At 41.6% G+C, this 27,327-nt stretch overlaps 1 protein-coding gene across 1 annotated transcript in view; it reads right to left on the reverse strand.

Annotated features, from left to right (window-relative positions):
* Positions 1-5,516: 5,516 nt before the first annotated feature.
* Positions 5,517-27,327, reverse strand: part of NUP160 (nucleoporin 160) — a 43,499-nt gene continuing 21,688 nt past the window's right edge. Inside the window, exons 12-36 of the mRNA XM_068988654.1 lie at positions 26,514-26,597; positions 26,050-26,220; positions 25,007-25,106; positions 24,563-24,728; positions 23,771-23,898; positions 23,519-23,679; positions 21,669-21,802; positions 20,725-20,795; positions 19,663-19,822; positions 18,977-19,046; positions 18,294-18,392; positions 17,453-17,572; positions 16,885-16,980; positions 16,694-16,788; positions 16,504-16,600; positions 16,308-16,413; positions 13,416-13,576; positions 12,131-12,191; positions 11,212-11,322; positions 10,914-11,037; positions 10,127-10,228; positions 9,338-9,479; positions 8,070-8,195; positions 7,231-7,335; positions 5,517-6,549 (exon numbers count right to left, since the gene is read on the reverse strand). Coding sequence (XP_068844755.1) covers positions 6,460-6,549; positions 7,231-7,335; positions 8,070-8,195; positions 9,338-9,479; positions 10,127-10,228; positions 10,914-11,037; positions 11,212-11,322; positions 12,131-12,191; positions 13,416-13,576; positions 16,308-16,413; positions 16,504-16,600; positions 16,694-16,788; positions 16,885-16,980; positions 17,453-17,572; positions 18,294-18,392; positions 18,977-19,046; positions 19,663-19,822; positions 20,725-20,795; positions 21,669-21,802; positions 23,519-23,679; positions 23,771-23,898; positions 24,563-24,728; positions 25,007-25,106; positions 26,050-26,220; positions 26,514-26,597 — 2,880 coding nt within the window. The 3' untranslated portion in view covers positions 5,517-6,459. The remainder of the gene's footprint in view (positions 6,550-7,230; positions 7,336-8,069; positions 8,196-9,337; positions 9,480-10,126; positions 10,229-10,913; positions 11,038-11,211; positions 11,323-12,130; positions 12,192-13,415; positions 13,577-16,307; positions 16,414-16,503; positions 16,601-16,693; positions 16,789-16,884; positions 16,981-17,452; positions 17,573-18,293; positions 18,393-18,976; positions 19,047-19,662; positions 19,823-20,724; positions 20,796-21,668; positions 21,803-23,518; positions 23,680-23,770; positions 23,899-24,562; positions 24,729-25,006; positions 25,107-26,049; positions 26,221-26,513; positions 26,598-27,327) is intronic.

Raw genomic sequence — 27,327 nt, forward strand, 5'->3', positions numbered from 1 at the left:
GGGAGCACAGATTTCCCACACTGCCGCTCTGTGAAGTCAGCACATCTCCCTCCGAGCGCATAGTCTTCTCAGTCCAGGACGTTCTATTGTCTTGCTGTCTGGTTTTTACTTGATTACACAGGCGTGGTTGATCGGCTTACTGGCCACTGTGGCTCAACTTAATCTCCAGCCCTCTGGTCCAGTCTTCCCAGGAGGTTGTGAAAGTGAACGTCATTCAGTCGTGTCCAACTCTTTGTGACCCCATGGACTATACAGTCCATGGAATTCTCCAAGCCAGAATACCGGAGTGGGTAGCTGTTCCCTTCTTTAGGGGATCTTCCCAACCCAGGTAACCCACATTGGAGGCAGATTCTTTACCAGCTGAGCCACCAGGGAAGCCCTCATTTTACTTACAAGTGAGAAGTTAAGTGAAGAAGAACTAAAGAGCCTCTTGATGAAGGTGAAAGAGGAGAGTGAAACAGTTGGCTTAAAACTCAACATTCAGAAAACTAAGATTACGGCATCTGGTCCCATCACTTCATGGCAAATAGATGGGAAAACAATGGAAAGTGAGAGACTTTTAATTTTGGGGCTCCAAAATCACTGCAGATGGTGAGTGCAGCCATGAAATTAAAAGACGCTTGCTCCTTGGCAGAAAAGCTATGACCAACCTAGACAGTATATTAAAAGGCAGGGACAAAAAAAATAAAATAAAATAAAATAAAAGGCAGGGACAGTACTTTGCTGACAAAGGTCTGTCTAGTCAAAGCTATGACTACCATTTCCAGTAGTTGTGTATGGATGTGAGAGGTGGACTATAAAGAAAGCTGAGCGCCAAAGAATTGATGCTTTTGAACTGTGGTGTTGGAGAAGACTCTGGAGAGTCCCTTGGACAGCAAGGAGATCCAACCAGTCCATCCTAAAGGAGATCAGTTCTGAATATTCATTGGAAGGACTGATGCGGAAGCTGAAACTCCAATACTTTGGCTACCTGATGTGAAGAACTGACTCATTTGAAAAGACCCTGATGCTGGGAAAGATTGAAGGTGGGGGGGAGAAGGTGACGACAGAGGATGAGATGGTTGGGTGGCATCACCGACTCAATGGACATGAGTTTGGGTAAGCTCCGGGGAGTTGGTGATGGACAGGGAGGCCTGGCGTGCTGCAGTCCATGGAGTTGCAAAGAGTCGGACACGACTGAGCGACTGAACTGAGCTGAACTGAGCGGTTACGGATGATCAAGGGCTGACTCTCCTCTAGCAGCTTCCTTTGCTTAAGCAAAAGGGAAAAAGGGAAAGGAACACTCTCATACAGAGGCGGATGTCACCAGAGTGAACCCCGCCATTCTGGATGAGGCCACTTGGAAATATGAGCAAGCCTGAGGGGCTCAGCGACCTGCGTTGCTTGGGACAGGACTCAGGTAGTCAACATGTAGGAGCAGAGTCAGGAAACCTGCATTCAAGTCCTATCTACACTGTGCATTGGCAGCAGAAGCCAGAGCAAGAGGCGTTAGTCTGCTGACTCTCGCTTTGTTCATAAACATGCGATCGTGCCTATCTCAAAGGATGCCAGCAAGATTAAATGAGATGTTTGCAAATGTCCTAAAACTGGGCACACACGGCACTCAGCAGGCCTTCGGTGAATGGTACCTATTATACGCTTGCTTTAGTGTTAAGAGTATATGAAACACAGAAGTCTTTTCAAGTTCTAAATAAGCAGGAAGCTAGTGGGGATAATGAGCAAAATGAATGCAGAGCTGGCTAGAATCAGAGGAGGGGATATGTAGGAAGTTTAGAAACCACCCAAGCTACTCTTTGTGCCTAGCTTTGATGGAACCTTGTGTGTGGCAGTAGAAAGAAAACTAAAGAGATCCTTTTAATTTTATCTTGGTCAAAACATTATCAAGAAAATTTTATTTTTTGTGCAAAATCATTGAAGGAAAAACTAGACTTTGTTGAAAGAAACGAGAAACAGTTTTTAGGGTACTGAACATCATCAAACAAACATCATCTTTCAAAAGCCCATGGAGTGTTTGGCTTTCATTTTGGTCTCACCTAGCAAAGGTGACTGCTCTCTGTTGCAGGCAACCTCAGAAATAGCGCACACCATTGAGATGCACTGAGCAACTCTGACGCTGGCTTTAAGTATCTATTTTGCTGGAAGGGAGAAGGGAGGGAAGGATGAAGGAGCAGAGTATGGAGTCAGGGGTCACCTGAGCCATTTCCCATACCTCTTCCCCAGACTCCAAAGCCTGTGATTACACTGGAGCATCTGCTAAACATCAAAAGTGAGGAAGAGTTTTGAACATTTTTCTGCTTCCAAAAAAATACACTTTCCTCTCCTGAACGATCCCGATAATAACCTTAACTTTCTACTTTTCCTACTTTATGGAAATTGTTTCCATGGCAAAACTAAATTGTGCAATTCAACTCATATATATAAGACTTGTTTTTCTCTCTGCCTGGTTCCCCTGGAAACCTGAGTTGTATCTGCATGTCTGATTTTCACCCTACCCCCATCAACTGGCATTCAAACATGACTCCTCTCAAAAGTCACTAGCATGCACTGATGTTTCACATGTCTGAACTGGGCATTTTAACTGCATACACCTAGAAAGTAAATAATCTTACTTTCACTTGGATTCAGAGGATGAGGAGGAAACCGGTCTGTGTTTCCACCAAGGTAGCCAAAGAACATTCACACAGAGACAAAGCGAGGGGGACTGGCCAGAGTGGGGCCAGTATTTGTAGAGAAGATGTGAGGCTACCTTACAGAATCCATGGGTCAGTAAATGACTGGGGATTCACTGTAACAGCTTCAGAAAATAAATAATGTGCTCCATCACCACCTACGCTGAAAGGCTGGTTGTTGGGCTGAAAGGCAGGAGGTTGGGCTGGCCCAAAGTTTTAACCCTATATTTACCATCACAGGATGAATCTCCCCAGGGACTATCCCTATCTTGAAGCTATGTAAGGGGCCCCATTCAGAGTCACCTTACTAGCATAACAAAGATTTCTTTCACTCAGGGTTTCACAAGGATTTGTGAGCTATTTGCCAGGAATGGGGACAAACACCAAATATATTTTTTGTTATATCACATTATTTGACCTTATGTGTTCCATGGAAGTTCATTTAAATCACGAAGCCTCATTTACTCGAAGAAATACCTTTTAGTCTACAGAAACTGGTATAGGTCATGTGAGCAATAAATTGATCTTTTGATGATGGCATTCTAAGCAGATACAGGTATATTCCTGTGGCTTAGGGTTAATGATGAGCTACTGATTATATTAAAAGTAATACAGGACTATCTTTGTTTTCAGGTACAAAGAGCACTAAAGAGTAAAATAAACTTTAGAACTTTCTATAATATATACTGTGTTCTAGCAGAAAAAAAGAAGTATTAATCAGGTTGAGGTAAATTAGGTTGTTACCTAGAATGTGTTCACTGATGGACAGCTTTGTAGAACAAATGAGCTTTGTTAGAGCACAAAAAGAATGGTTAGTATGAAACTGTGTGCTATATATATATTCTATTATTAATAGAAATGATGCTAAAAAAAAAAAAGATGCTTGCTTCTATTGTCACAGGCCGGAAAAGTGTAACCTTGTCACATTTTGTTAAAATTTTTTAAGAACTATGAAGTTTTCTTTCAAGAGTCACATGTTTAACGGTGCATACTACACTAAGTGGCTTCAGCCATGTCGACTCTTTGCGACCCTATGAACTGTCGCCCACCAGGCTCCTCTGTCTGTGGGATTCTCCAGGCAAGAATACTGGAGAGGGTTGCCATGTCTTTCTCCAGGGGATCTTCCTGACTGAGGCATTGAACCTACATCTCTTATGTCTGCTGCACTGAAAGGTGGGTTCTTTACCCGTGGTATTTAATGGTAGTTAAGTCTCTTTAGAAACCTAAATACAGGTCAGGAAGCAACAGTTAGAACTGGACATGGAACAACAGACTGGTTCCAAATAGGAAAAGGAGTATGTCAAGGCTGTATATTGTCACCCTGCTTATTTAACTTCTATGCAGAGTACATCATGAGAAATGCTGGGCTGGAAGAAACACAAGCTGGAATCAAGATTGCTGGGAGAAATATCAATAACCTCAGATATGCAGGTGACACCACCCTAATGGCAGAAAGTGAAGAGGAACTAAAAAGCCTCTTGATGAAAGTGAAAGTGGAGAGTGAAAAAGTTGGCTTAAAGCTCAACATTCAGAAAACGAAGATCATGGCATCTGGTCCCATCACTTCATGGCAAATAGATGGGGAAATAGTGTCAGACTTAATTTTTTGGGGCTCCAAAATCACTGCAGATGGTGACTGCAACCATGAAATTAAGAGGCTTACTCCTTGGAAGGAAAGTTATGAGCAACCTAGATAGCATATTAAAAAGCAGAGACATTACTTTGCCAACAAAGGTCCGTCTAGTCAAGGCTATGGTTTTTCCAGTGGTCATGTATGGATGTGATAGTTGGACTGTGAAGAAAGCTGAGCGCCGAAGAATTGATGCTTTTGAACTGTGGTGTTGGAGAAGACTCTTGAGAGTCCTTTGGATTGCAAGGAGATCCAACCAGTCCATCCTAAAGGAGATCAGTCCTGGGTGTTCTTTGGAAGGAATGATGCTAAAGCTGAAACTCGAGTACTTTGGCCACCTCATGTGAAGAGCTGACTCATTGGAAAAGAGTCTGATGCTGGGAGGGATTGGGGGCAGGAGGAGAAGGGGATGACAGAGGATGAGATAGCTGGATGGCATCACCGACTCAATGGACGTGAGTCTGAGTGAACTCCGGGAGTCGGTGATGGACAGGGAGGCCTGGCGTGCTGCCATTCATGGGGTCGCAAAGAGTCGGACATGACTGAGCAACTGAACTGAACTGAACTGAAGTACTAAAAGAGAAGGGAGTCCTTTTAAAAACAATTTATAATCAGAAAACTGTCAGAGTTGGCAGAAACAAGGAGAGATGCTATTAATACATCACATGGTCCAGAATACAAAACTGCAGACTCAAAGTGATGTGAAAAGTGAAGTGAAAGAATGTGCGCGCCTTCTCTCTGCTCTGGTTGGAAATCAAAGTGAGGAAGATGGAAGGAAATGGACAGAAGAGCTGGTCAGTGTCTTATGAACTGCTACCATGGAAACCACTGCTTTGCTCTTCTATGCAAATGAGCAGCTTTCTGGAATGGGGCCAGTCTTGAGCTACTTCTCCAGAAATGGCTACAATAGGGTTTGATAGTTTTCAGACTGCAGTTATCATCCATTAGTCACTCATGAAAATATATAAGTGAGAAAGCTTTCTCTCGGTCACGTATGTCTATTCAGGTCAAAATATATTCTTTGCTACAACTGGCAGTCACATGTTTTTGGAGCTGCATAAACTGCATCAAACACTTCGCATTAATCATGGCAGAGATGAAGTGAAAAAAGAACCAGAGATCGCAATATCTACAATAACAGTACCACAGGAAAACCCACATTGTTATTTAAAATATATAATGTAAATATGATATTGACAGTATAAAAGGTAAATGCTTATGAAAAACTCAAGGAAGGTCAAAGGGCATATAAGCAAGTACTATACAGATAGTTTCCTTAAAAGATACATTTTAATATACAGAATAAAATTCAAGAGTTTATTTTTTCACGTTTCCCCCAATTGGTGGCCATGAATGCCTCTAAATCTGACCAGGAGAGTTTATATTTTGGTCCAATACATTATTAGACTACTTGTATGATCAAGTCCGGCTTGATTATCATAAATCATAGCGGTTAATGGAATTTACCTGGAAAATATTATTTTCATAGATGATAAATTTTCAATTTTTTTCTTAGCTAAGAGTTTATTCCACTTTAGCCTCAGAATCAGATTCAAGACATCTTCCTCAACAGCTGGTTATCATGTTAGGGTTAATCTAGGAAAATTATGTACTACTTTATTGAAGATCATAAAAAAAAAATTCCACAATAAATAATGAAAAGAGTATGCAAAATCATTAGCCTCTGTCTGCAATACAGAAAATACATGTCAATTCTGGACCAAAATAATTTCATTGAAATACAAAAAGCGGTAGGGAAGAATGGAAGGATTTGCACTGACTGCTTTTGGTGGTCAGCTACAACAAACCAACAACCCTCAGCTATTTTGGAAAGTGAAGGTGGGGTTTAATTTGCAGATAAAGAATGTCTTCGGTAGTTTAAAAAAATATAAACTCTAAAAAAGCTTGTGAATCATATAAAAAAGCAGCTGTCTGAGACCAAGGTTGAAACCTAGAAATCTGTGTGTTAGCACCACCAGCAAGCACAGGTCCTGTGACTCATCTTCATCGACTTTTCTCTCTTGTGCAGAATGCAGGCCGGACTGTTGTACATGTCATTTATAGGTGTAAAAGCCAGCCCGGAGTACAGGTTTCCTGTAGGGTAAAGTCTCAAGCCTGAAGAGGCACCAAGCGGTTACAAAGCCTGGGCAACCGTCCAGGTCATAAGTTCCGACGATACAACAAATCCCGTGTTGCCTTATCAACTTTTTGCTGGTAGTCCTCCAATTTGTCAAGTATTTTCTGGGACAGCTGTAGGAGAAAAGAAGGGAATTGTTAGAGAATAGGTCAAGGATTGAGAAAGACTAAAGTTATCACTTTAATGTCACCAACCAGATGTCCCCTGATAAAGCTGTCAGCCACTGCGCCTCATTTAATCACCATTCAGTGCAGGAGTCTGCTCCGTGGCTCCACCGCTAGAACTGGACTTTTCTATTACATACAATACTCCAAACCTGTTTTCCTAATGAATTTCTAACTATGCAAATCACACCAGTATTTTTAATAAAACTTTATTAGCTCTTGTCCCAGGACCAGAAAACTTATATGTGATTTAACTAATCATTTCGTAAAGGGGTAGAATTCCCTGGTGGCTCAGACGGTGGAGAGTCTGCCTGCAATTTGGGAGACCCAGGTTTGATCCCTGAGTTGGGAAGATCCCCTGGAGAAGGAAATGGCAACCCGCTCCAGTATTCTTGCCTGGAAAATCCCATGGATGGAGGAGCCTGGAAGGCTACAGTCCATGGGGTTGCAAAGAGTCAGACACAACTGAGCGACTTCACTTTCACTTTCTCAGAGGGGCTGGGCAGCACGTGAAGGGCAACGCATGGCTTCGGCCCCTCTCTTAATCCCTGAGAACCAGAAGAGCAGGCTTTGTAACTGCTCTCGCAAGGACTTATGGAATCTAGGGTGCCTCAGGAGAGGGCCGCTCACCGCGATGCTGTGACTGTTGGCAGTGTTCTCTCCCAGAGCCTGGAGGAGCTGATCAATGGCGGAGTACGGCAGCCACACCGCTGGAGCCGTGGCGGACAGCGGGAACTGAAAGGGAAAATATGGATCGTTTGAAGAAAGTCTGAAAAGTGGACCCTTTCTCCTGGGCAGTTACTTCCACAGGATTCAATAACATGAACGCTTTTTTTTTTTCACAGCAAGGAATTGTGTGTGTATGCATGCAAGTGCATCCATGCACACACACACGTGTGCACATAGGTACCTGACTGGACCCCTCCTCCCCAACTCTTCAACTGGGGAACTAGTGCTTTTCTTAGTTAAATCAAATGTATATTTTTAAATTCATGTCATCTTTTATCTGGAGAAGGCAATGGCACCCCACTCCAGTACTCTGGCCTGGAAAATCCCATGGATGGAGGAGCCTGGTGGGCTGTAGTCCATGGGGCTGCAAAGAGTTGGATACAACTGAGCGATTTCACTTTCACTTTTCACTTTCATGCACTGGGAGAAGGAAATGGCAACCCACTCCAGTGTTCTTGCCTGGAGAATCCCAGGGACGGGGGAGCCTGGTGGGCTGCCGTCTATGGGGTCGCACAGGGTCGGATATGACTGAAGCGACTTAGCAGCAGCAGCAGCAGCTTTTATCTTAAAGCAGGCCTAAGGCCAATTAAGGATAAACACACTCAACAAAACTTTTCTCTAAATTGTTAATGAATGATACTGTTTCCAGTCTGAAATTTAAATTCAAGTTATCTGGAAAAACCTTTGGAAAAAGCAAGTGTGATAATACAGAATTAAAGGAAACATGGAGACAAGCCTACCTCAATCCCAAAGTACTGATGTCCTTTTCCCAGTACAGCGTCCACATATTCTGAAACCAACTCCACAGCTTCTTCTAAAAGGTCATAGTTTAAGTACAGACGGAGCAACTCAGCTGCATCAACTTTCTGTAAAAAGTCAGTGGTCAAAAACATGTAGCGGTTTCCATCTAACCGGGCACTGTCCAAAGGATGGTGAGTGTCCGATTCCCTGGCACTGATGCTTTTCTTTATAAATAGACAAACACCATGGTTTGCTTATCTTGGCATGAGGGCTGGATTCCCAAGAGCCTAGTTACCTCCGGGCACCTTGTGAGGCCCTTCTTCACATGTTCTTTGATCTAAGACACATTTTCATTCTTTCCTACTTTGTTTTGACAGAGGTAAAAGTCAACAAAGCTTCCCAGAAATGCTGAGTACCAGAGACAACACAGTCACATTAATTCTAAGAAATACATGAAGAATCACCAACTTTCAACGCTTGAATTATATCTGTAGTAAACTCAGGGTGAGAGAGAAATGAATACAGCCTCAGTTAGGAAGGTTCTCCTAATTACCCCAATTATGCTTTCTACATTCTGATTTGATCACCATCTTAACCATTACCAACTTAGCTGCCTTCTCTACTTTCTAACTTAAGAAAACAGATTAACTTTCTTGATTTTAAGCTTTGTATTCTTTTTTTCCCTATTCTTCCCAATGTATTTCAGAAACAGTAGTCCTCAAATTTAGGCATGCATCAAATCAAATTAGGACCTTGTTAAAAATGCGTATCCTGGATCTTAACTCCAGGCAATTTGATTCTGGAAGTCTTGGATAGAACCCAAGAATCAAATATTTCAAAGAAGTCTACCATCCAAATAATTTAATGCAGGCGGCCCGAGAACCCAGTTTTGACAAAACCCGAGAGAAACCCTGTTGCAGTATCTGAAAACTATTCCACCCACTGCTGTGATTTCTTGAGTAATGAATAGTAAATACAGTGTCCCACATTAACTCTTTGTTCTAAAATAGATACTCATTGTTCACTGGGCACACCAGCACATACTAACTTAGTCACCAACCCAGAGAACTTTAAATCTCACACCCAGTACTTCAAAGGGACTGAAACAAGCTGTTTTTAAAGTTTTTAGCTAAGATTAAGAAGCTATAAGTGATCTGTCAGCGTATTTCCATAAATCATCACTCTTTTTCTTTTTAATCATCTCATAAAGTTATTCTGGACGATAAAGACCAGGTTCCTACTCTCTACAAGCTAAGGTGCCACTTACCTTGTAACTGTTTATTAGCCAGTTAGGCAGAGGAACTCCATGAGATAAGAGCTTGTTTATTACACAGTGGTGATATAAGTTATTCTGGACTTTGTACCTTTCCAGGTAAGCTGATAATAGCCGCCAGGCTTCATCTGTAGCACTTGATGAAAAGAGAGGACTTATGAGTTCCAGATTCTTAATAGGTAATTACAGTACCATTCAAAACATGTATTTACAAGGAAAACAATCCTTAGACATAACGAATCGACAATACAGCTACACGATAACTAACATTATCAGGGCCAATGTGACTTAGAGGTGGCATTAAAAAATAGATGACTTGGATTTTTGTATTTCCCAACAACCACATATGAACTCAACAATTTACTTTACTTATTTGTTCCAGATTTCTAAAACAACGAAATTGGCTCAGACCCCTGTTTCCAACCCTGACCAAGCATTAGAATCATGTAGAAGTTCTGATTTAGAAGATTAGGGTGATGTTTTGTAATCTGTATCTTGATAGTAATTCTGGTGTGAATTTAGCGGCTGAAAAATAATGTCAAAGGACTTCATCACTGTAAAATGCCATAATTCTAAAAAAGGACTTCGTAATTGTAAAATGCTATAATTCTAAAGTGCTAAGCTGCATAATACAAATTATAAATGCAATTCAGGGAAGGGAAGGGTGCTGAGGGTTGTCAGAGAAGGATTCCAAAGACACTGGAGCACACTCAGGCAGCCACTTATTGGGTGCACCGGGGAAGGATGTGGAGGTGAGCCCTTGCAGGGCTGGCAGGGCTATACCTAGACTCTTTAGTGGTGATGACTGACGAAAGCTGGTTGGCTGCTAGCCAGGCCCAGGCTTCTGCTTGCGCTGCCTCTCCTCCAAACTGCAATTTGATGCATCTGAAAGGAGAATGGTTCCACACACAGTAAATCAATTTGCTGAACTGCACATTATGCTGCTACTAAACCTGGAGATAGGATGACAACTTTAGCTCCAATCTATTACTGAATTCCCTGCTGGGATATTGGCTTTCCCTCTCCTCACAGTCACGTAACTGGATGACCTGTAAGGCCATTAAGAAGTGTTAAGAGATCATTTACTTACAAGAGAAAACTGATGATGAACAATTCTGAAAGTTTATTTCTAAATCACAGACAACTTGACCAATACTTAGCTATGATGTAACATCAGTAAGAAGCACTTTTAAACAATGTGTGGGCCAAGAGATGCCCTAAAGGACTGAAGAGAACACATGCCTTGTCTAAGTGGACACATAGGCTACCTACTGTCATGCGGGCATGCGGGCTTGGCAATGCCAGATTTGATTTCTTGAAAGACGCTATAAATCAAGATTAACACCCCTCCCCCACACAAAAACCTCACAGTCAACTACCAAAAAAAAAAAATCCAGACGACACAAAACTTCTTTAGAGTTGGCTTATAAGATACTGGCTTGTGTGATCACTGCTTCATACTAAGCAACAGTGAAGTAAATAGAAAATTAAGAATATTTTAGAAATTTAAGACTAGGAAATCAGACTATGTTAGGAAGTTAAGACTATACAAAAGCAATTTTATACATACTTGAAAGCAAGTCCTTCAAAGACTGGCGTTAAGGGAAGCTTGAAAGTCTGACACAGTGATATGGCAGTGTCAAAAAGGCCAGCCTGAACCAAGAGAGTGACCATCTCCTCTGCGGATGAACTTCCTGCGGAAGCGGAAACGAGCTATTTAATGCAACCACTGGGACATGCCAGTGAACTGAACCCAAAGACTGCGCCCTTGGTGAATGCCCAGGATAACGACGACACACTCCACACCCACGTGGCACACTACGTCTGCTGCCCGGGCCTGAAACGCACTGTTGGTGCTGAATGCCCACCTGCGACAGCGGCCGCCGAGGGGTCATGCTGAGCCAGGGTGAGGCGAATGCGGGCCAAGGAGCACTCCTTCTCCAGATCTTCCAGTTCCAGGATTTCAATCTGTCTATTCGCTATAAGCCAAAGGAAAACACTGTCAATTCCCAGAGCACAAAGGAAGTGCCTGTTAGACAAACGCAACCCATCAGCTTCCACTAAACACTAAGTCATTGTCCGTTTAATTTTAGGAAGATACGGTGGAAACAAGGGGCTCAATAAAACAAACGACCCTGCTTCACTCTAGAGCCGAGTCAAGTCAAAGCACTCTAATAACCGCTTCAGGGAGGCACTTGCAAGGAATTAACTCTTACAACTGTGAAATACTGTCATCTTTATCAGTAAGGGACATGCCCAAAGTGAGAGGCAGAATTAAAGCCGAGTGTGTCCAACTCTAGAGCCCGGGCTCTTTAAGGAAGGGAATCGTGGTCCAAGACTCTGCGCTCCCGCTGCGGGGGATGGGGGTTCAACCCCTGGTTGGAAAACTTGGGAGACTACTTGCCTCGAGGCACCATCACGAAGAAAAGGAAAAAAAGAGAAGGGAACTCATGCCTCTATAGAGACACTAAAGGAACCTGATTTAAAAAAGTATACTAAGCTGACGTGAACACGACAAGCAACAAACATACACACACCCTTTTTTAAGGATTTTCATGTCACACACAGGCATACAGGCATACGAAGTTTTCGAAGGGCAACCAGACAGAATACTGATAAGAAATTTTACCATATGTTAACAAAGTAACTACCGTACATATACAATATACTATACTATGATTGTCCATACTATAATAAGTACTATATAAAAAACAAGTAAATATAAATACAACTAGTGTAGCAATTAAGTGCCATTCAGTGAAAGTCAGCCTGAGATCCCCGACTCACTTGGGGCAGCTGTGCATTCTCCATCATGATTCCTTTTAGGGGATGCTCCAGGGCGATCATACTGAAAAGACAAAGCAAGAGATTTAACTGTGAAAAATCAGTATTTTATTTTAACATCATTAACTGTGATCCAGGGCTTTCATGCTTAAATTTTCCCAGCGTAAATTATGTCTATTTCAACTAGCACAGCTCTTCTCACAAAGTTACTGGAACCTCTAGACAAAGAAACGCGGCTCACTTAGCTAAAATTGTACTGAGTCCAAAGACACTGATTTGATGTCCATATAAACCATCTGACCTTCTTCGGTTTACAAAATTACATTCTTCACTCATAACCCTGGAAAACAGAACTATGCAGGAACTATATGCAGGAACTATACAAGTAACTGGGAGTACCCCATCAGCATGATAAGAAAAACTCAAGGTTCACCTCCTTTAAAACAGTAACAATACATTAAATTAACAAAAATGAATGAAATAAAAACAGCTAGCATTTACTGAGCACTTTCTGCAGGCCAGGCACTGTCACTATTCTATGCAATCTTACATGGGTTATCTCATTTAATACCCAAATAATCCTGTAAGGTAGATATTATTATCATCATCATTCCTATTTTATGCAAGAGGCTAACTGGACAATAAAGGATACAGTAATTTGCCTGAAGTCAGGTTGTCTAATTCCAAAACCACTCTGTAATATTTATTCAGATTATCTGATGATTTTGAACTGTGGTGTTGGTGAAGACTCTTGAGAGTCCCTTGGACTACAAGGAGATCAAACCAGTCAATCCTAAAGGAAATCAACCCTGAATATTCATTGGAAGGACTGATGGTGAAGTTGAAGCTCCAATACTTTGGCTACCTGATGCAAAGAGCTGACTCACTGAAAAGACCCTGATGCTGGGAAAGACTGAAGGTGAGAGGAGAAGGGGACGACAGAGGATGAGATGGTAGGATGACATCACCGACTCAATGGACATGAGTTTGAGCAAGCTCCGGGAGATAGCAAAGGAAAGAGGAGCCTGGCATTCTGCAGTCCATGGGATCACAAAGAGTCTGACATGACTTAGCAACTAAACAACCATACTTACTCCTACAGGAATTCTGAACTTGGAAACCAAAGGGGGTAGTAACATAAGACAAATGAATCACTGCAAAAATAGATTAAGTTCACAAATATCCCAGTGGAAGTTTTAAATGAAATGAAGCAAAATGAGGTATTTTCAAAAGACCAAACAAAATAAGTTAAATTATCCCCAACTTCCAGCATACAAAGTTTTCATACCACTGCACCAGATGCTGGCTGAACAATCCACGCGTATTCTGGGCGAATAAGTCGTAAGCAATTAATAGCAGCCAGATAACAGTTGCCTTGCTTCTCAAGTCCCCGGATAGTTCGAACCTCTCTGCCAAGACGCATTCCATACTCAAACATCACTGTGCCAGCTATGAGGCAATAACAGATATGAGGATTTCAAAAATGTGTCTCTTTAGAGACACAGAGAAAATCTGTCACATTTACCAAATGTTAAAATTAAAAAAAAAAAATCAAGTTTAACTTAAAACAACAAAAAATCACATGTTGCTAAGAATGTGGACAAATTGGAACCCTTGTGTTGTGCTGGAGGGAATATAAATTGGTATAGCCACTAAGGAAAACAGTTCTTCAAAAAATCAGAATTAGTTTATAATTCACCAATTCTACTTTTGGGTGTATTAACCACCCCCTCCCCCTAAAAAAACCAACTGAAAGCAGAGTCTTAAAGAATTCATTGGAGTGTTATTCATAACAAACAAAAGATGGAAACATCCAAGGTTCCATCAAAATTGTTACCAATACATCCATACAATAGAGTATCGTAAATTCTGATGGATGCTACAAGATGGATGAACCTGAAGATGTTATGCTAAGTGAAATAGGCCAGTCATGAAAAGTAAAATGCTAGAGGATTCTGGTACCCAAATCTGTTGACAGAGAGTGGAATGGTGGTTGCCAGGAGATGGGGAAGGAGGGAATGAGAAGTTGATGTTTAAGGAGTATAGTTTCCATTTGGCAAGGTGAAAAGAATTCTGGAGACTGGCTACACGGTCATGTGAAGGTGCTTAGCACTACTAAACATGTAAAACAGTTAAGATAGTAGTTTCTATTACATGTACTTAACAATTCCCCAAGAAAGGCAGAAAAAAAAAAAAAGTTCTGAAAACATCTAAAATGTTACTTTTCAAGTTTAGATACCACATACCCAGGTAGCACAGAACACTAGCCTGGAGAACTGGTTTCAACTCTGTGGTCACCTATCACCACCCAGGATCTGAGTGTCTGTTCAAGGTCATAAACTCTTTTTTTTTTTTCTGGCCGAGTCATACGGCACGTGGGATCTTTGCTCCCCGACCAGGGATTGAACATGTGTGCCCCTGTTGGAAGCTTGGAGTCTTAACCACTGGATTGCCATTGAAGACCCCCAAGATCATACTCTCATCATTGTTTTGAGACAGCATGGGACTCCAGAAACTAAACAGATTTTAAAATTCTCTTTCAGTTTTCAAACCAAATCAGACTGTTTTTCATCCCAACAAATACTTTTGAGTGCCTGGAATATGTAAGACGCTTTTGTCAGAAAAACAGCCTTGCTCCAGAAAGATCTGGACATTAGTCCAGCTAAACTGGTCTTAATCGGGTGGATGTAACGGATGCTGTCATTGTGAAAGCAGTGAGAGATCTTGAATCGTCTATACCGCCTTTCTTGCATTAGTCAATGAACACGCAAACACGTTTTACCATTAGGAATATTAAGAACAGGCCTATGAACTATTTCCATCTATTCTTTCCAATGAAAATCAATAAGAAATTAAAAAAAATTCCTGAGTGAAAATAGTATAAAAACGTTAGTGGTTCCAAAGGGTAACCACAACGATTATCTTGTAAAATATGATCTTAAAACAGCCATGTAATCCTTTAATTTTAGCTGACCTGATAAAGATCTCATTGTCACCAAATAAATCCAAATTCAGAAACATTCTACAAAACTGATTGGCCTGTCCTCTTCAAACTTATCAGTGTCATCAAAGGCAAAGTAGGGCTGATAGAATGCTCTGGATTAAAGGAGACTAAACCGACAGGACAATTAAATCCAAGACACCATCCCAGGTCAGGAGGTGAGGACACTATGAGGGAAATGTACTAGCCGTGTTTGGCGATATTTAAACACGAATAGCACGTCGGAGAAGAGCACTACATCTACATTTAGTTCACAAAATCAGTTATTGTCTCAGTCTGCGATTATATAAGAAAATGTCCTTGAAAAGCATCTGAAGTGTTTATGCATTGAGTCACGATGTCCACAACTTACTCTCTAAAGGGTCAGCACAAGGAAGAGAAAAGAAAGGCCAAAGGCTTCCCTTGTGGCTCATCGCTAGAGAACCTGCCTGCCAATGAAAGGAGACACAGGTTTGACCCCTGGTCTGGGAAGATCCCACAAGCCACGGAGCAGTTTGAAGCCCGTGGGCCACAGCTACTGAGCCTGCGCTCTAGCCGTGCTCCACAGCGAGAGGAGCCCAAACACCGCAGCCAGAGCGTATCTGCTGCTCACCGTAATTGTAGAAAATCGGAGGGCTCAGCACAGCCAAAAATAAATAAATTAGTAAATCAACAGCAACAAAAAGAAAGCAGAAAGAAAGGCCAAAGACAAAATTGTACAGTAACTTAAAAACCAGCCACAAAAATTCAAGGTGCCTTTAGTGAAACAAAATTTCTTCTAAAATTAGAAGAAAGATACACATAGAACGCCATCTCAAAGGAAATGCTTCAAGAACTTTCTAAATGGGAGAAATATCTTTTTTTTTTGGCTGCACCGACCAGCTTATGGGGATCTTAGTTCCCTGACCAGGGATTGAACCCGGGACCTTTGCAGTAAAAGCATGGAGTCCTAATAACCACTGGGCCGCCAGGGAATTCTGGCAGAGAAGTGTTTATCTTTAAGATTAACAGGCAATCTACAAAGAGGTGAAGCAAATCTTGAACTTAAACATAAGTTCCCCAAATGCTTGTAGAGAACACTTGTCCACTGGTAAAAATAAGGTAAAAATTACATAAGTCAAACAGATAATACTTTTTTGTAAAGCATGAAACAACTGATTAGGCTGCCTCCCACAAAGACGACATGCTTTAAGTGCTCACCCTTCCGGTAATTGTGACGATAGATGTGAAAGGCATACAGAAGCTCATAGTAATTGTGAGTCATAAGGTCCACAGCTCTTGCCCGTGATTCAATTATTCCCACCACCTAAAGGAGGGGAAGAAGTCAGCTATCAACGTTAGCCGTCACGACAACCACCAGAACCACATCCAGCCATCAGTGGGTAAATAAGATGACCTCATTATGCAGATTCACATAGGGAAACTCCACGAGATCCTGAAGTTGGGAACGTTCACAAAGAACTACCACCAGCTGCCGCAGACAATCCAACTGCCTAGAAGGAAAGGGATACAAGTGTACACCTTCCTTGTGGATTACACAGGGCTGGTAAAATGCCTCCTCTAAGTAAGACTGTGGGTTTGATTACCTGCTGGAATCAGGAATTTGGGTCAACGCTTCATAGGCTTGGCTATTGTGCCCTAAATCCAAATGATGTTTGAAGATGCACGTCCTTAAGGTGGCCTAAGTATCAAATGTCGGGAAAAAAAGAACAGAAATCAGAACACCATACCCGTGAGGAAGCTCCAGGGTAATAAACAGGACACAGTTAGTCCTCACCTGACTTTTCCAGTCATCACCTGCTTCAGTTATTGCTGATGTGGCCAACTGAATAACCAGTTCAGGCAAACCTACGACATCCAGCAGACGCAAGACCTAGGGAGAAATATGAAGGCACTTCAGGTTGGATACAATTCACTTTATTTCATGTTTCGGCTTCCCCGGGGAGCCAGTGCCTAAGAGTCCACCCGCCAACGCAGAAGACAGACTCGATCCCTGGCCCAGGAAGACCCCACATGCAGCTAAGCCCACTGAGGCACAACCACAGCCCGCGCCCCTGCGGCCTGCGCGCTGCAACAAGAGGAGCTGCTGCGGCGGGAAGCCCGAGCACCGCAAGCACAGGGGCCCCTGCTCCACGCAGCTGGAGCGCCGGCGAGCAGCTAGAGACCCGGCGGGGTCGGAACTGCAAGACGCTAAGTGCGGCTCCTCGTGCTGCAGAGTAGGTCCTCGTCTACCTAGCTTATATATCAAGTGTATATGCTAACCCCAAACTCTCATTTATCTGCCTCCCTGCCCCTGTTACATGTTTACCCAGTGTGGTGTAAGAAGGACCAAACCATGCCAGAACCTTGTCATAATACTGCAGCCGGGGGGTGGACACAATCTCTCCATCCTCTGAACGGATCAAGCGATCTAAGAATTCCTCTTTGCCCACTTCGGATGCTGCCTGGCAGAAACATTCCAGAGCCTGAAGGAATAGAAGGAAATAAAATGACTTATAATAGATTGTTTCACTTCCAGATAATATGAGCCAAGAGTTCTTATACCGAGAAAAGCCGAAAAAAAGAAAGAAAATTATTTAAGTAAGTAAATGACTGCATTTACTGTTTGTTGTATCTAAATTCTCTGATGCATTATTTAATATTTTAATTTATCTAACTTTTTAATTTAATGTTGCTAATTACAAAGTAAACTTTAAGAGGATATTTGATGGATACCTGTGATACAGCAACTATAGCACCATGTTAATTTTTGTAGAATCTGAGTGGGGGATTTAGTACGAAAGTCTTTGGACTTTTATGTCTGAAAGTTTATATAACAGGATGTCAGGGAAAAAAATTAGAAATGTAAACTACCATAATGGGAAAAAAAAAAAAAACAGCATAAAAAAACATGCTATAAAAACAATGTATCTGAGAAATATTTTCGTCACAAAAATGTATCCCTATAAGCATTGCACAGGGGCAGGAGGGTTTTAAAGTATTCTTCTTCATATTTTCCTGTGTCCTAAACAATCTGTAAAGTACATGAAGCTAAACGGTCCCCACGGGTAGATCATGTCCCTTGCTGGCACTGTTAGTCTTCTTTACCCTTATCTGGAAGATTCTAGGCCTCCAATCCCCTCCCTGAGATGGAAACTGAGTGGCCTCCTTGCTCTAAAGTCTGCTCATCTTTCAGATGCAGTTTACCTTCTGGCCCTCTCCCGTAACCAGGTAACACCGTCCCAGCATGAACCGGCAGGAACCAACGTTGACTTGACACCAGGGATGCAGCAACTGAATGTAGTCCTTAAAGGCAAAAAGGTGGTTTCTGATTAGAGGATAAATGTCCCTTAAGGAGATATTCATTTCCACGTTCTTCAGAGGGAGAGAAGATAGTGGTCGTTCAACACAAAAGCTGTATTTCCAGAAAGCATCTGGAGGTTAAAACCAAACCCTGTTAATCCATTCTTAAATTATTAATAAGTTATTAGACACGCTAAGAAAGCAAACTGGACTCCAATAACACTATCACATGAAAACAAACACACTTTCCATCTTGGCAATCTTCCAACTTTTGGTATTTACTGGCTCAACTGACTAGATTCCAGTGAAGGATTTATATGAAGACAACGATACGTTTTCTTTCTATAAAGAGAACCCAATAGAGAGAATTAACAAGAAAGTACTTTATAAAACACTGTGTTAGGAATGATACTGCCAAGAATGAAGTAAAGAAAATCTCTCTGGTGTATGTTTCCATGTAATCCAGTGTAAATTACTGTGGGTCTTATCAGCCCAATTAAAATGCAAGAAACATTTACAAAGAAAAAAGTTCTAGAAATCCCCTTCTTTACAAGAATAACTGTCCTGAAATGTTCAACGGTACTCACCTGCAATTGTACATACTGACAATTTCCCATCAAACATTCTAGAAAGAGACAACCAGGATTGGTAGGCCATCTAGTCATTGGTTAAGGGAACTGTTTACTGTTTTGGTAAAGCTTAAATATACACACTGAGCACCCAAACTCCATGAAATGGCTTAATTTTTAAAAAGAAGGTAAATAGAAGGTGGTACAACACATGTTCTTCCTACACAACTATATGGCTTTGATATTAAACACAATGGAAAGGTTGTATACTAGGAGCCTAGTCACCTGCATTAGAATGCAACCAGCTAAGAACTAAAGCATGTATCTCACCTCTTGGTGCTCACTTCTGATTTTAGCTAGGATGTTGCCCAAGCATACTAGGCCAATGGATACTCAGTACCTAACACAGGGCTTGGCATACAAAGCCATTCAATAAATATTTGATAAATGTATGCTTTAAAAGCAACCTAGGTATTAACTGTATGTGTACCAATAAAATGTGGCTCAACCCCTGAGCAAAAAAGAAAATTTAAAAAAAAAAAAAAAGGGATACCTGAAAATAACTATCATTTCTTATTGGGATGGGGGGGGGGTAAACATCCAACCTCATTAAAATTTTCATTACACAGGCAGAATATTCCTGAATCTTAGACTATTTGGATAGAAAAAAACCCCTCTCAATTAGCTTTTAAATGAAAGGATACAAGAGCTGCAATAAATAATTGGTAACTGCAGTGATCATCTCTGGCCAGTTCAATCCAGTTTGGCTTAGAGGCGCCTTTGGTTGAGAGAACAGATGAGATATAATGTGTTTTCTTGCAACTTCTTGGAAGAATAATTCCACAATTGTCTGAGGGCTAGATACTTAAAAATAAAAAGTTTTAACAGTCACCAATTTGTGACAGTAGTATCAATTTTCAATTAAGACAGCCTACCAATTCATTTCACGCCTGTCACAAAGAACATTATTTAAAAACGTAAAACTCATCACTGGTATAATCAATGGCAATATAAATAAAAGCAATCGGTAAACTATGAAGTGCTATATAAATACAATAAAAGAGCCACTAAATTAACATGACAGTCATGCCATTCCTCTCAAAGTGTTTCCAATAAACATAGTCCTAGGAGTCTAAATTTTATACCAAAACACAGAATAAATTCTCCAGAATGGTTCTCAAGCATGAGAGAGGACTCCTTTTGGATATTTGCTGATGGAGACAAGATTACAAAAGCTATATGAACTTAGTAAATTAAAAAAATGATTAGGGTTATGTAATGGAAAAGCAGCTGTACACACGTATACGTGGGGGTGCGTGCACACACACACACACACACACACACACACACACACACACACACACAGAGCTTCCCAGGTGGCTCAGTGGTAGAGAATCTGCCTGCCAATACCAGAGAGATGGATTCAGTCCTTGGGTTGGGAAGATCCCCTGGAGAAGGGAATGACAACCTACCCTAATATTCTTGCCTGGGAACTCCCATGGACAGAGAAGCCTGGGGGTCACAGACAGTTGGACATGACTGGGCACACACGTGCGCATATATACAGGCAACACCCTTCATTTCTGTCTGATCTGATACTACCTGTCACAACCAGAGAGGTCTCAGGACACAGCTTGCTCACACCCTCTCAAACTGAAAGTAGAGCCGAGGCACCTTTGCTAAAGCAAGGCGGCAAAAGACCACCTTAATGAACACTCAATAAATGCCAAACTTAAAATCAAATGCACACACAGTCCAATCCTTACCAAACTTATTTGTCGTTAAAGCACCAGAGTCAGTTAGTTCCAGTACTGATAAATGTTGAAGATTAGACTCCCTGTGAGGAAAGGGGACAAAAAACCAAAAAAGCTCAATAAATTTTCCTATGCTAACATTACTTCAACAAGTTAGCTGATTAAAACACTGTCAGTTTCACTAATAAACTACACATGAACGCGCCACTGAAAGCACAAAAGTATCTGGAAAATGAGCTGTGGCTTAGATTGTTTCCCATCCTATCACCCAGTGATCCTTCAAGGAGAAGCCAGGGCAAAAATTTCTTAGGCCTCCATGCCATGAAAAGCCTTCCCTGGCCTTTTAAGCAAAGTGGCTTATCTAACTGAAGTGTCAGTCTGTTAGGCACACGTTAAATTTTCTTTCTTACTTTGGTTATAAAGAATCTCAGTCTACTCTTGATAATTAGCATATTTTCATACGTGGCCTAACTTTCTCTGTGACCTCAACTTAAAAAAAAAATTATTTATTTTTAACTGAAGGATAATTGCTTTACAATATTGTGCTCGTTTCTGCCACAGGTCAACATGAATCAACCACAGGCATAGAAACGTCCCCTCCCTCCTGCTTCTCCCTCCATCCCACCCTCCCAGGTTGTCACAGAGCACCAGCTTGAGCTCCGAGTCATACTGCAAAGTGACCTCATCTTCTTCTTTTGCTTTCCACAGGATTTGTCTTTACATTATTCACACACACATATAATAATAATACATATTTATTGCTTTCATTCTTCTCATATCATTTTCATTCTTATAACTTGCCTCTAACCTTTAGAAAATGGACCTATCTGAAAGCTCTGAACTTTACAGGCATATCACGCTACAGCATAATATTCAATTTGCTTTTTTATCAGACAATGAAAAGAATCATTAAGCTCACAATTTATTTTTAAAATAACCAGAACACTGAAACTCACAAGGTGTCAACTGGAACATCAGTTGCCAAGCACTGACTTCCCCACTTAATGAGGTAATAAGATAAGAGCAGGGGAGCTGTTCGATGCAGTAGGTCTTGCTGGGCTTGAAAGAGCTGGCCAGCTCCCAAGATTACCTGTATGTCATGGGTGGGTGGGTGAGACAGGAAATAGTATTTAGTAAGGATAACCCTTAGGTTCAGGTGGCGGTGAAATAACACAGTTACAAAGGGCGTACGTAAAAGAGACACACCCATTGCGTTTGGGGTAGCAGGCAGCAAAAGGATCTACCCACTTATCAGCGCAAAATAACAAAAACAGCTCACCAGGCCACAGGAGCTGATGGCGAAAAAGAAAACGGTAACAGACTGCTTAACTTTCACCAAGAAGAGGAACAGGGAAATCTAAGACATTTCTTAATCTTCTGGTTTTGGGTAAAAATAAATACGAGCATTAGAGGAAAGCTTGACAAGAATATCAGTAGCCTTAAAAACGTGTGTCGCTTTGGGACTTCCCTGTTGGTCTGGTGGTTAAGACTCCACGCTTCTACTTTAGGGGCATGGGTTCAATCCCTGGTCAGGGAACAGACCCTAAAAGTACCGGCTATGACTGGATGCAGCCAAATAAATAAATATTAAAATACAATACAAACTCAAAAAACAAAACCACAAAGGGAATTCCATGGTGGTGCAGTGGCTGGGACTTGGGCTTTCACTGCCAAAGCCTGGGTTCGATCCCTGGTCAAGTAACTAAGATCCCATGAGCTGTGAGGCAAACAGACAGACAACTTTCAGGAAAGGGTCCTGCTTCTCCTTGGTGGTCCTAAACCATCATCTTCCGGAATGTTTTCTCCTTATCTTTTACCAGAAATTCTGCCATTAGCCATGTAGTTGAGTTAATGAATTCTGATTTAAAAAGTATAAACACCCCCAGGAGCTCCAAAGGGCTTTCAGTTTATATCAATATGAATTAGTTTAATCAGATTGCTTCCTTGTCAGGCTCAGATGAGTGTTTGGAAGGAATGATGCTAAAGCTGAAACTCCAGTACTTTGGCCACCTCATGCGAAGAGTTGACTCATTGGAAAAGACTTTGATGCTGGGAGGGATTGGGGGCAGGAGGAGAAGGGGACGACAGAGGATGAGATGGCTGGATGGCATCATTGACTCGATGAACGCGAGTCTGACCGAGAGTTGGTGATGGACAGGGAGGCTTGGCGTGCTGCGATTCACGGTGTCGCAAAGAGTCGGACACGACTGAGCGACTGAACTGAACTGAACTGAACTGATGGTGGGAAGAAAGGTTAACTCTGGAATGTGAAACGTTCCAGGTGGGGAGGAGGGGGAGAGACAAGGACAGCAGTGTGGCAACACAAGGCTGGTGGCTAAAAGGCGAGGATGGACAGGGGGGGCAGAGCATGGAGCTGGGGGGACCCCAAAACCAACTGCAATTTCAAAACGGCTTAGGGCAAATCCTGCACTGGAGAAAGAGAGAAGTTCTTTTTCTCTTTCTTCCCCTCTCCTCCGTCCTCAATGGTACCCTGTGATCACATCCAGAGCTGTACTAATACTACTACATTTTGGGAGAGCCATCCTAGAAAATTATCTCACCATGATATACACAAAGGTTAAGAGTAAAACAACCTGCTTCATATACATTCTTAATCTGCAATCTAGGCTCACTCATTCTTAAATCAGCATGCATTCACAGAGGACCTACGAAGGGCCAAGCACGTGGGACAGAGCAGTGAACAAAGACACACGTCTCTGTGCTCTCGGGGCTGATGCTCCGCCATGTGCCTGCAGGTCAAGTCCAGAGTTCAGATTTGACAAGCTCTCCCTCAAGCAGTACTTACAGCATCTCCTAGCCTCATTAGTAGCTGCTGTAAGATCAAAAGGTCTCGGCAGATGAGGAAGCGCGTGCTGGCAATTTTACACACACTTCTGCACACGATATGTCCTGATGTGCTACTACCGTAGAGCTGAGAAAGATTCATTCGAATATTCAAAGGCTGAGCTGTAAATTCAAAAATAAGAATTGATTTAAAAATTTAACTGCATTACTGTTTCTCTAAATCAAAAGGTGCACTTGCTGCTTTGTCATTTACCTGGACTGAATCCCTTTTCCATCTCTACTTCCGTTTCATAATCCATCTCCCGTATTAGAAGTCCGATGGCATGGATTGGGTTCCTAATCTCCTGCAGCTTACTACAGATATCCTCCATCACATTGTCTCTATAAGAAAGTTAGAAAACCATTACTTCTGAGAGTGTATGTGATAGACTCTTTACGCCCCTGTAAGGTAAATGCTCTACGAATCAGGAAAACCAGCCATGTCACACAGGAGTGAAGTAATCACTCTGGTATACAAGATACTTTCATGCCATGTAGCAAAGTTTCCTTCATTTTTTTCCAGAAATGACAAACAAAATGTATTAGAGGAAAATACATTTACATTTTAGAATTTACAGCTCAGTTCCCTGGTGGCTCAGATGGTAAAAGCATCTGCCTACAATGTGGGAGACCCGGGTTCGATCCCTGGGTTGGGAAGATTCCTTGGAAAAGGAAACGGCAACCCACTCTAGCACTCTTGCCTGGAAAATCCCATGGACAGAGGAGCTTGGCAGGCTACAGTCCACGGGGTCGCAAAGAGTCGGACATGACTGAGCGACTTCACATCATAGTTAATAGCTAGACTGTAATTCATGAGTCTTCTTTCCAGACTTGAATTCATGTATTAGATTTTCTGTTTAAAAGCTGAAAACAGCTACTTAGAATCATGACAACTCACTTTAAGCCACTACTTTGTACATATCTGAATTATATTCAAACCTGATATTGACACTAAGAATTGCTAAATTTCCATTAGGAAATGGACTTTACCCTAAATTCTCCTTACACATCAATAGTGATCAAATCTTCCAGAATCTGTTCTGCAGCCTTTTCTGGAGACTGTAGGTTGTAACAGCTCATTTCCATCATTACTGACATATCCATAGTTACTGACTCTCCAATCAGCCGGAGGCATTTTATAAGACACATGACATCCCGAGCAACATCCACGTCTGTAAGTAAGGAAAGGTGACATTCACGTCTCAGGTCAATGAAGAGCTGCTAGTTAATATTATACTAAAAAAAATATTAATAATAAATGACAGATAACTATCTGAAGTCTTGGAGATGCTTAGGCCTCCTCAGTTTTTTTTTTTTTTTTTAATGTACAGTGAGGTACACTGACCAGGAAAGGTCACAGTGGCCATCAATGTTTTTTGTATCTGTTTGAATGAAAGCATAGGACTTAAGGAGAAAGGAGCTTGAATGTGGACGTAATAATCACTCTTACCATCAGATATGGTTGTCTCATCCTCTGTCAAAAGATTCTCATCAGGGAGGAGATACAAATGATCCACTAAGGAGGAAGGCACAAGGAAAGACAGGTACCCCTGCAAATACAAATCTTCCAGTTATATTAGTATTTTCAGTGAGTGTTTAAGGGTATAAAATAGTTGAGACCTGAATCTTATCATGAGGAGACCCCAGACAAATCCAAACTGAAGGGCACTCTACCAAATAGCAGGTGTAGCCTTCAAAGAGGGTCACCGTCAGGACTTCCCTTAAGAAGCTGCCTTGCGATGCAGGGCACGAGGGCTTGATTCATGGTTGGGGAACTAAGATCCCACATGGCCCGGAGCAGCTAAGCCCTCTCACCACAACTAGGGAGTACGCATGCGGCAACGGAAGACCCCACTGGACGCACCTAAGACCAGATGCAGCCAAATAAAGAAACAGTTTAAAAAGTTAGTGTCACGAAAGACAGAGAAAGGCCGACAACAGCTGGAGATTAAGTAAAGAAACATGACAACTCAATATATGCAAGATCTTGAACTGGATCCCAGATCAAGGAAGAAAAATTCTAAGCACAACTAGTAAAATCTGAATACAAACCAATATCAAACTGCCTGATCTTTAAATTGTGCTGCAGTTATGAAAGAATGCTGCTGTGCTTAGATACACTGCTAAAATGTGTCAGGATCAAGGGGGCACGATATTTACAACTAACTCTCTAGTGGCTCAGGAAGAAAGGCAAATGAAAGTTAATAAATGGTGAATCTGGGTGAAGGGGATATAGAAATGCTTCGTGCTATTCTTGTAACTTTCAAATAGGGAATCACTTCAATGTAAAAGGTGAACAAGATGCAGAAAAGGGTAAATAGTGCAGAAGACTATTTAAACACAAATTAACTATAATTCTGAGGATGCCCTCCGCCCTGCAAGAGAAAACCCACCAAAGTCCTAAAAGCTAACTACAGTATACAACAGACATTGCATTCTGAAAGGCCCACTGAACAGCCTACAGGAGAGCTCTGTGTGTTTCCGCTCTCTTACTTTCTTCAACAGGCACACCATGTTTGTGTGTGGATTCAAATGCAGGGCAAGAGGACGAGAAAGGGCTTCTTGATACTGAAGACAGCAGGCATAGAACTTGCACCAGAATTCCTGCTGTAAATTTCGGAACTCTTCCTGGGAAAATTCATACTCTGTTACACTTCCTTGGAGCTGGCAAAGAAAAAAAAGAAAAAAGAAACTCGATACCACTTCAGATATTTTCTTCCACCAAACATAAATGTTTAATATCACTTTATTAAGCTATAGGGAAGTGAATATTCCTTAAAGTATAGGGAAGTATATATGCCATAGACTGTTAAATTTGTATCTAATTCTTTAATGAAAAGGTTTAGAAATTTATATTTCTTAGCAACAAGGTCCAATGAACAATTTGAACAATTTCTTGGTACCAATCTGCCCCACAGTGCGATGAAAGAAACTGTCTTTCTTTAACCAAACCTCACCTCACTTTCAACAGCTAAAGTGACTTCTTTCTTTAGTTCTGTCCAGGAAAGGTCTAAATTCCTCTCAGTTCCTCGACAGAAAATCTGAAGAGAGAAACAAAGAGACACTTTAAAGTACCACATAACACTAAAAACTAACTGAAAAATACTCCAGGAGACGCTGAGGCAATATATAACAACACAATAGACACTGGACAGGCCTGAAATAGCACAGTTACTCTTAACATTGTGCAAATAACTTCTAACCGTGAGATCACAGGAAGATGAAATAGTTTCTGTAGTCCAGGATAAACTATAAAAACTCACGAGCCTGCAAGAATTATAAAATGAAACATAACATCTTCTGCTCAGCTGGAGGGGAGATGTAAGATGATGCCAAATACAGACATCCTGACAGGCGCAAAGGTGAGCGAGAGCAGTGGTGGGGGTAGGCCACTCTACTGGGAAAGACGCTCCTAAGGTTGGTGGAGGTAGGCCACTCTACTGGGAAAGACGCTCCTAAGGTAAAGCTTGTGATTGGCGCCTTACTGATCATTCAGGATCTCAGTCTGCAAGAGACACCATGAGAAACTGTACATTTGACTACTGTTAACAAGAAGGGCTGATGAGATGAAAGAAATAATGCCTTAGAAATAAGTGATTGTGTCATCCTGGAGTTTTATTAGAGAGAAAAAAGAAAACATAGAACAGCCAGATATTCAAGAATGTACCCAGAAGAAAAGTCAAGGATCTGGAAACCACATCACCTGGGAGAAAGTTAAGGGACTGGGTGTACTGAGCCTGGAGAAAGATAACATGGAAAACGCTTAAAATA

Source organism: Capricornis sumatraensis, chromosome 16 (genome assembly GCF_032405125.1).
Source record: "Capricornis sumatraensis isolate serow.1 chromosome 16, serow.2, whole genome shotgun sequence".
NCBI lineage: Eukaryota > Metazoa > Chordata > Mammalia > Artiodactyla > Bovidae > Capricornis > Capricornis sumatraensis.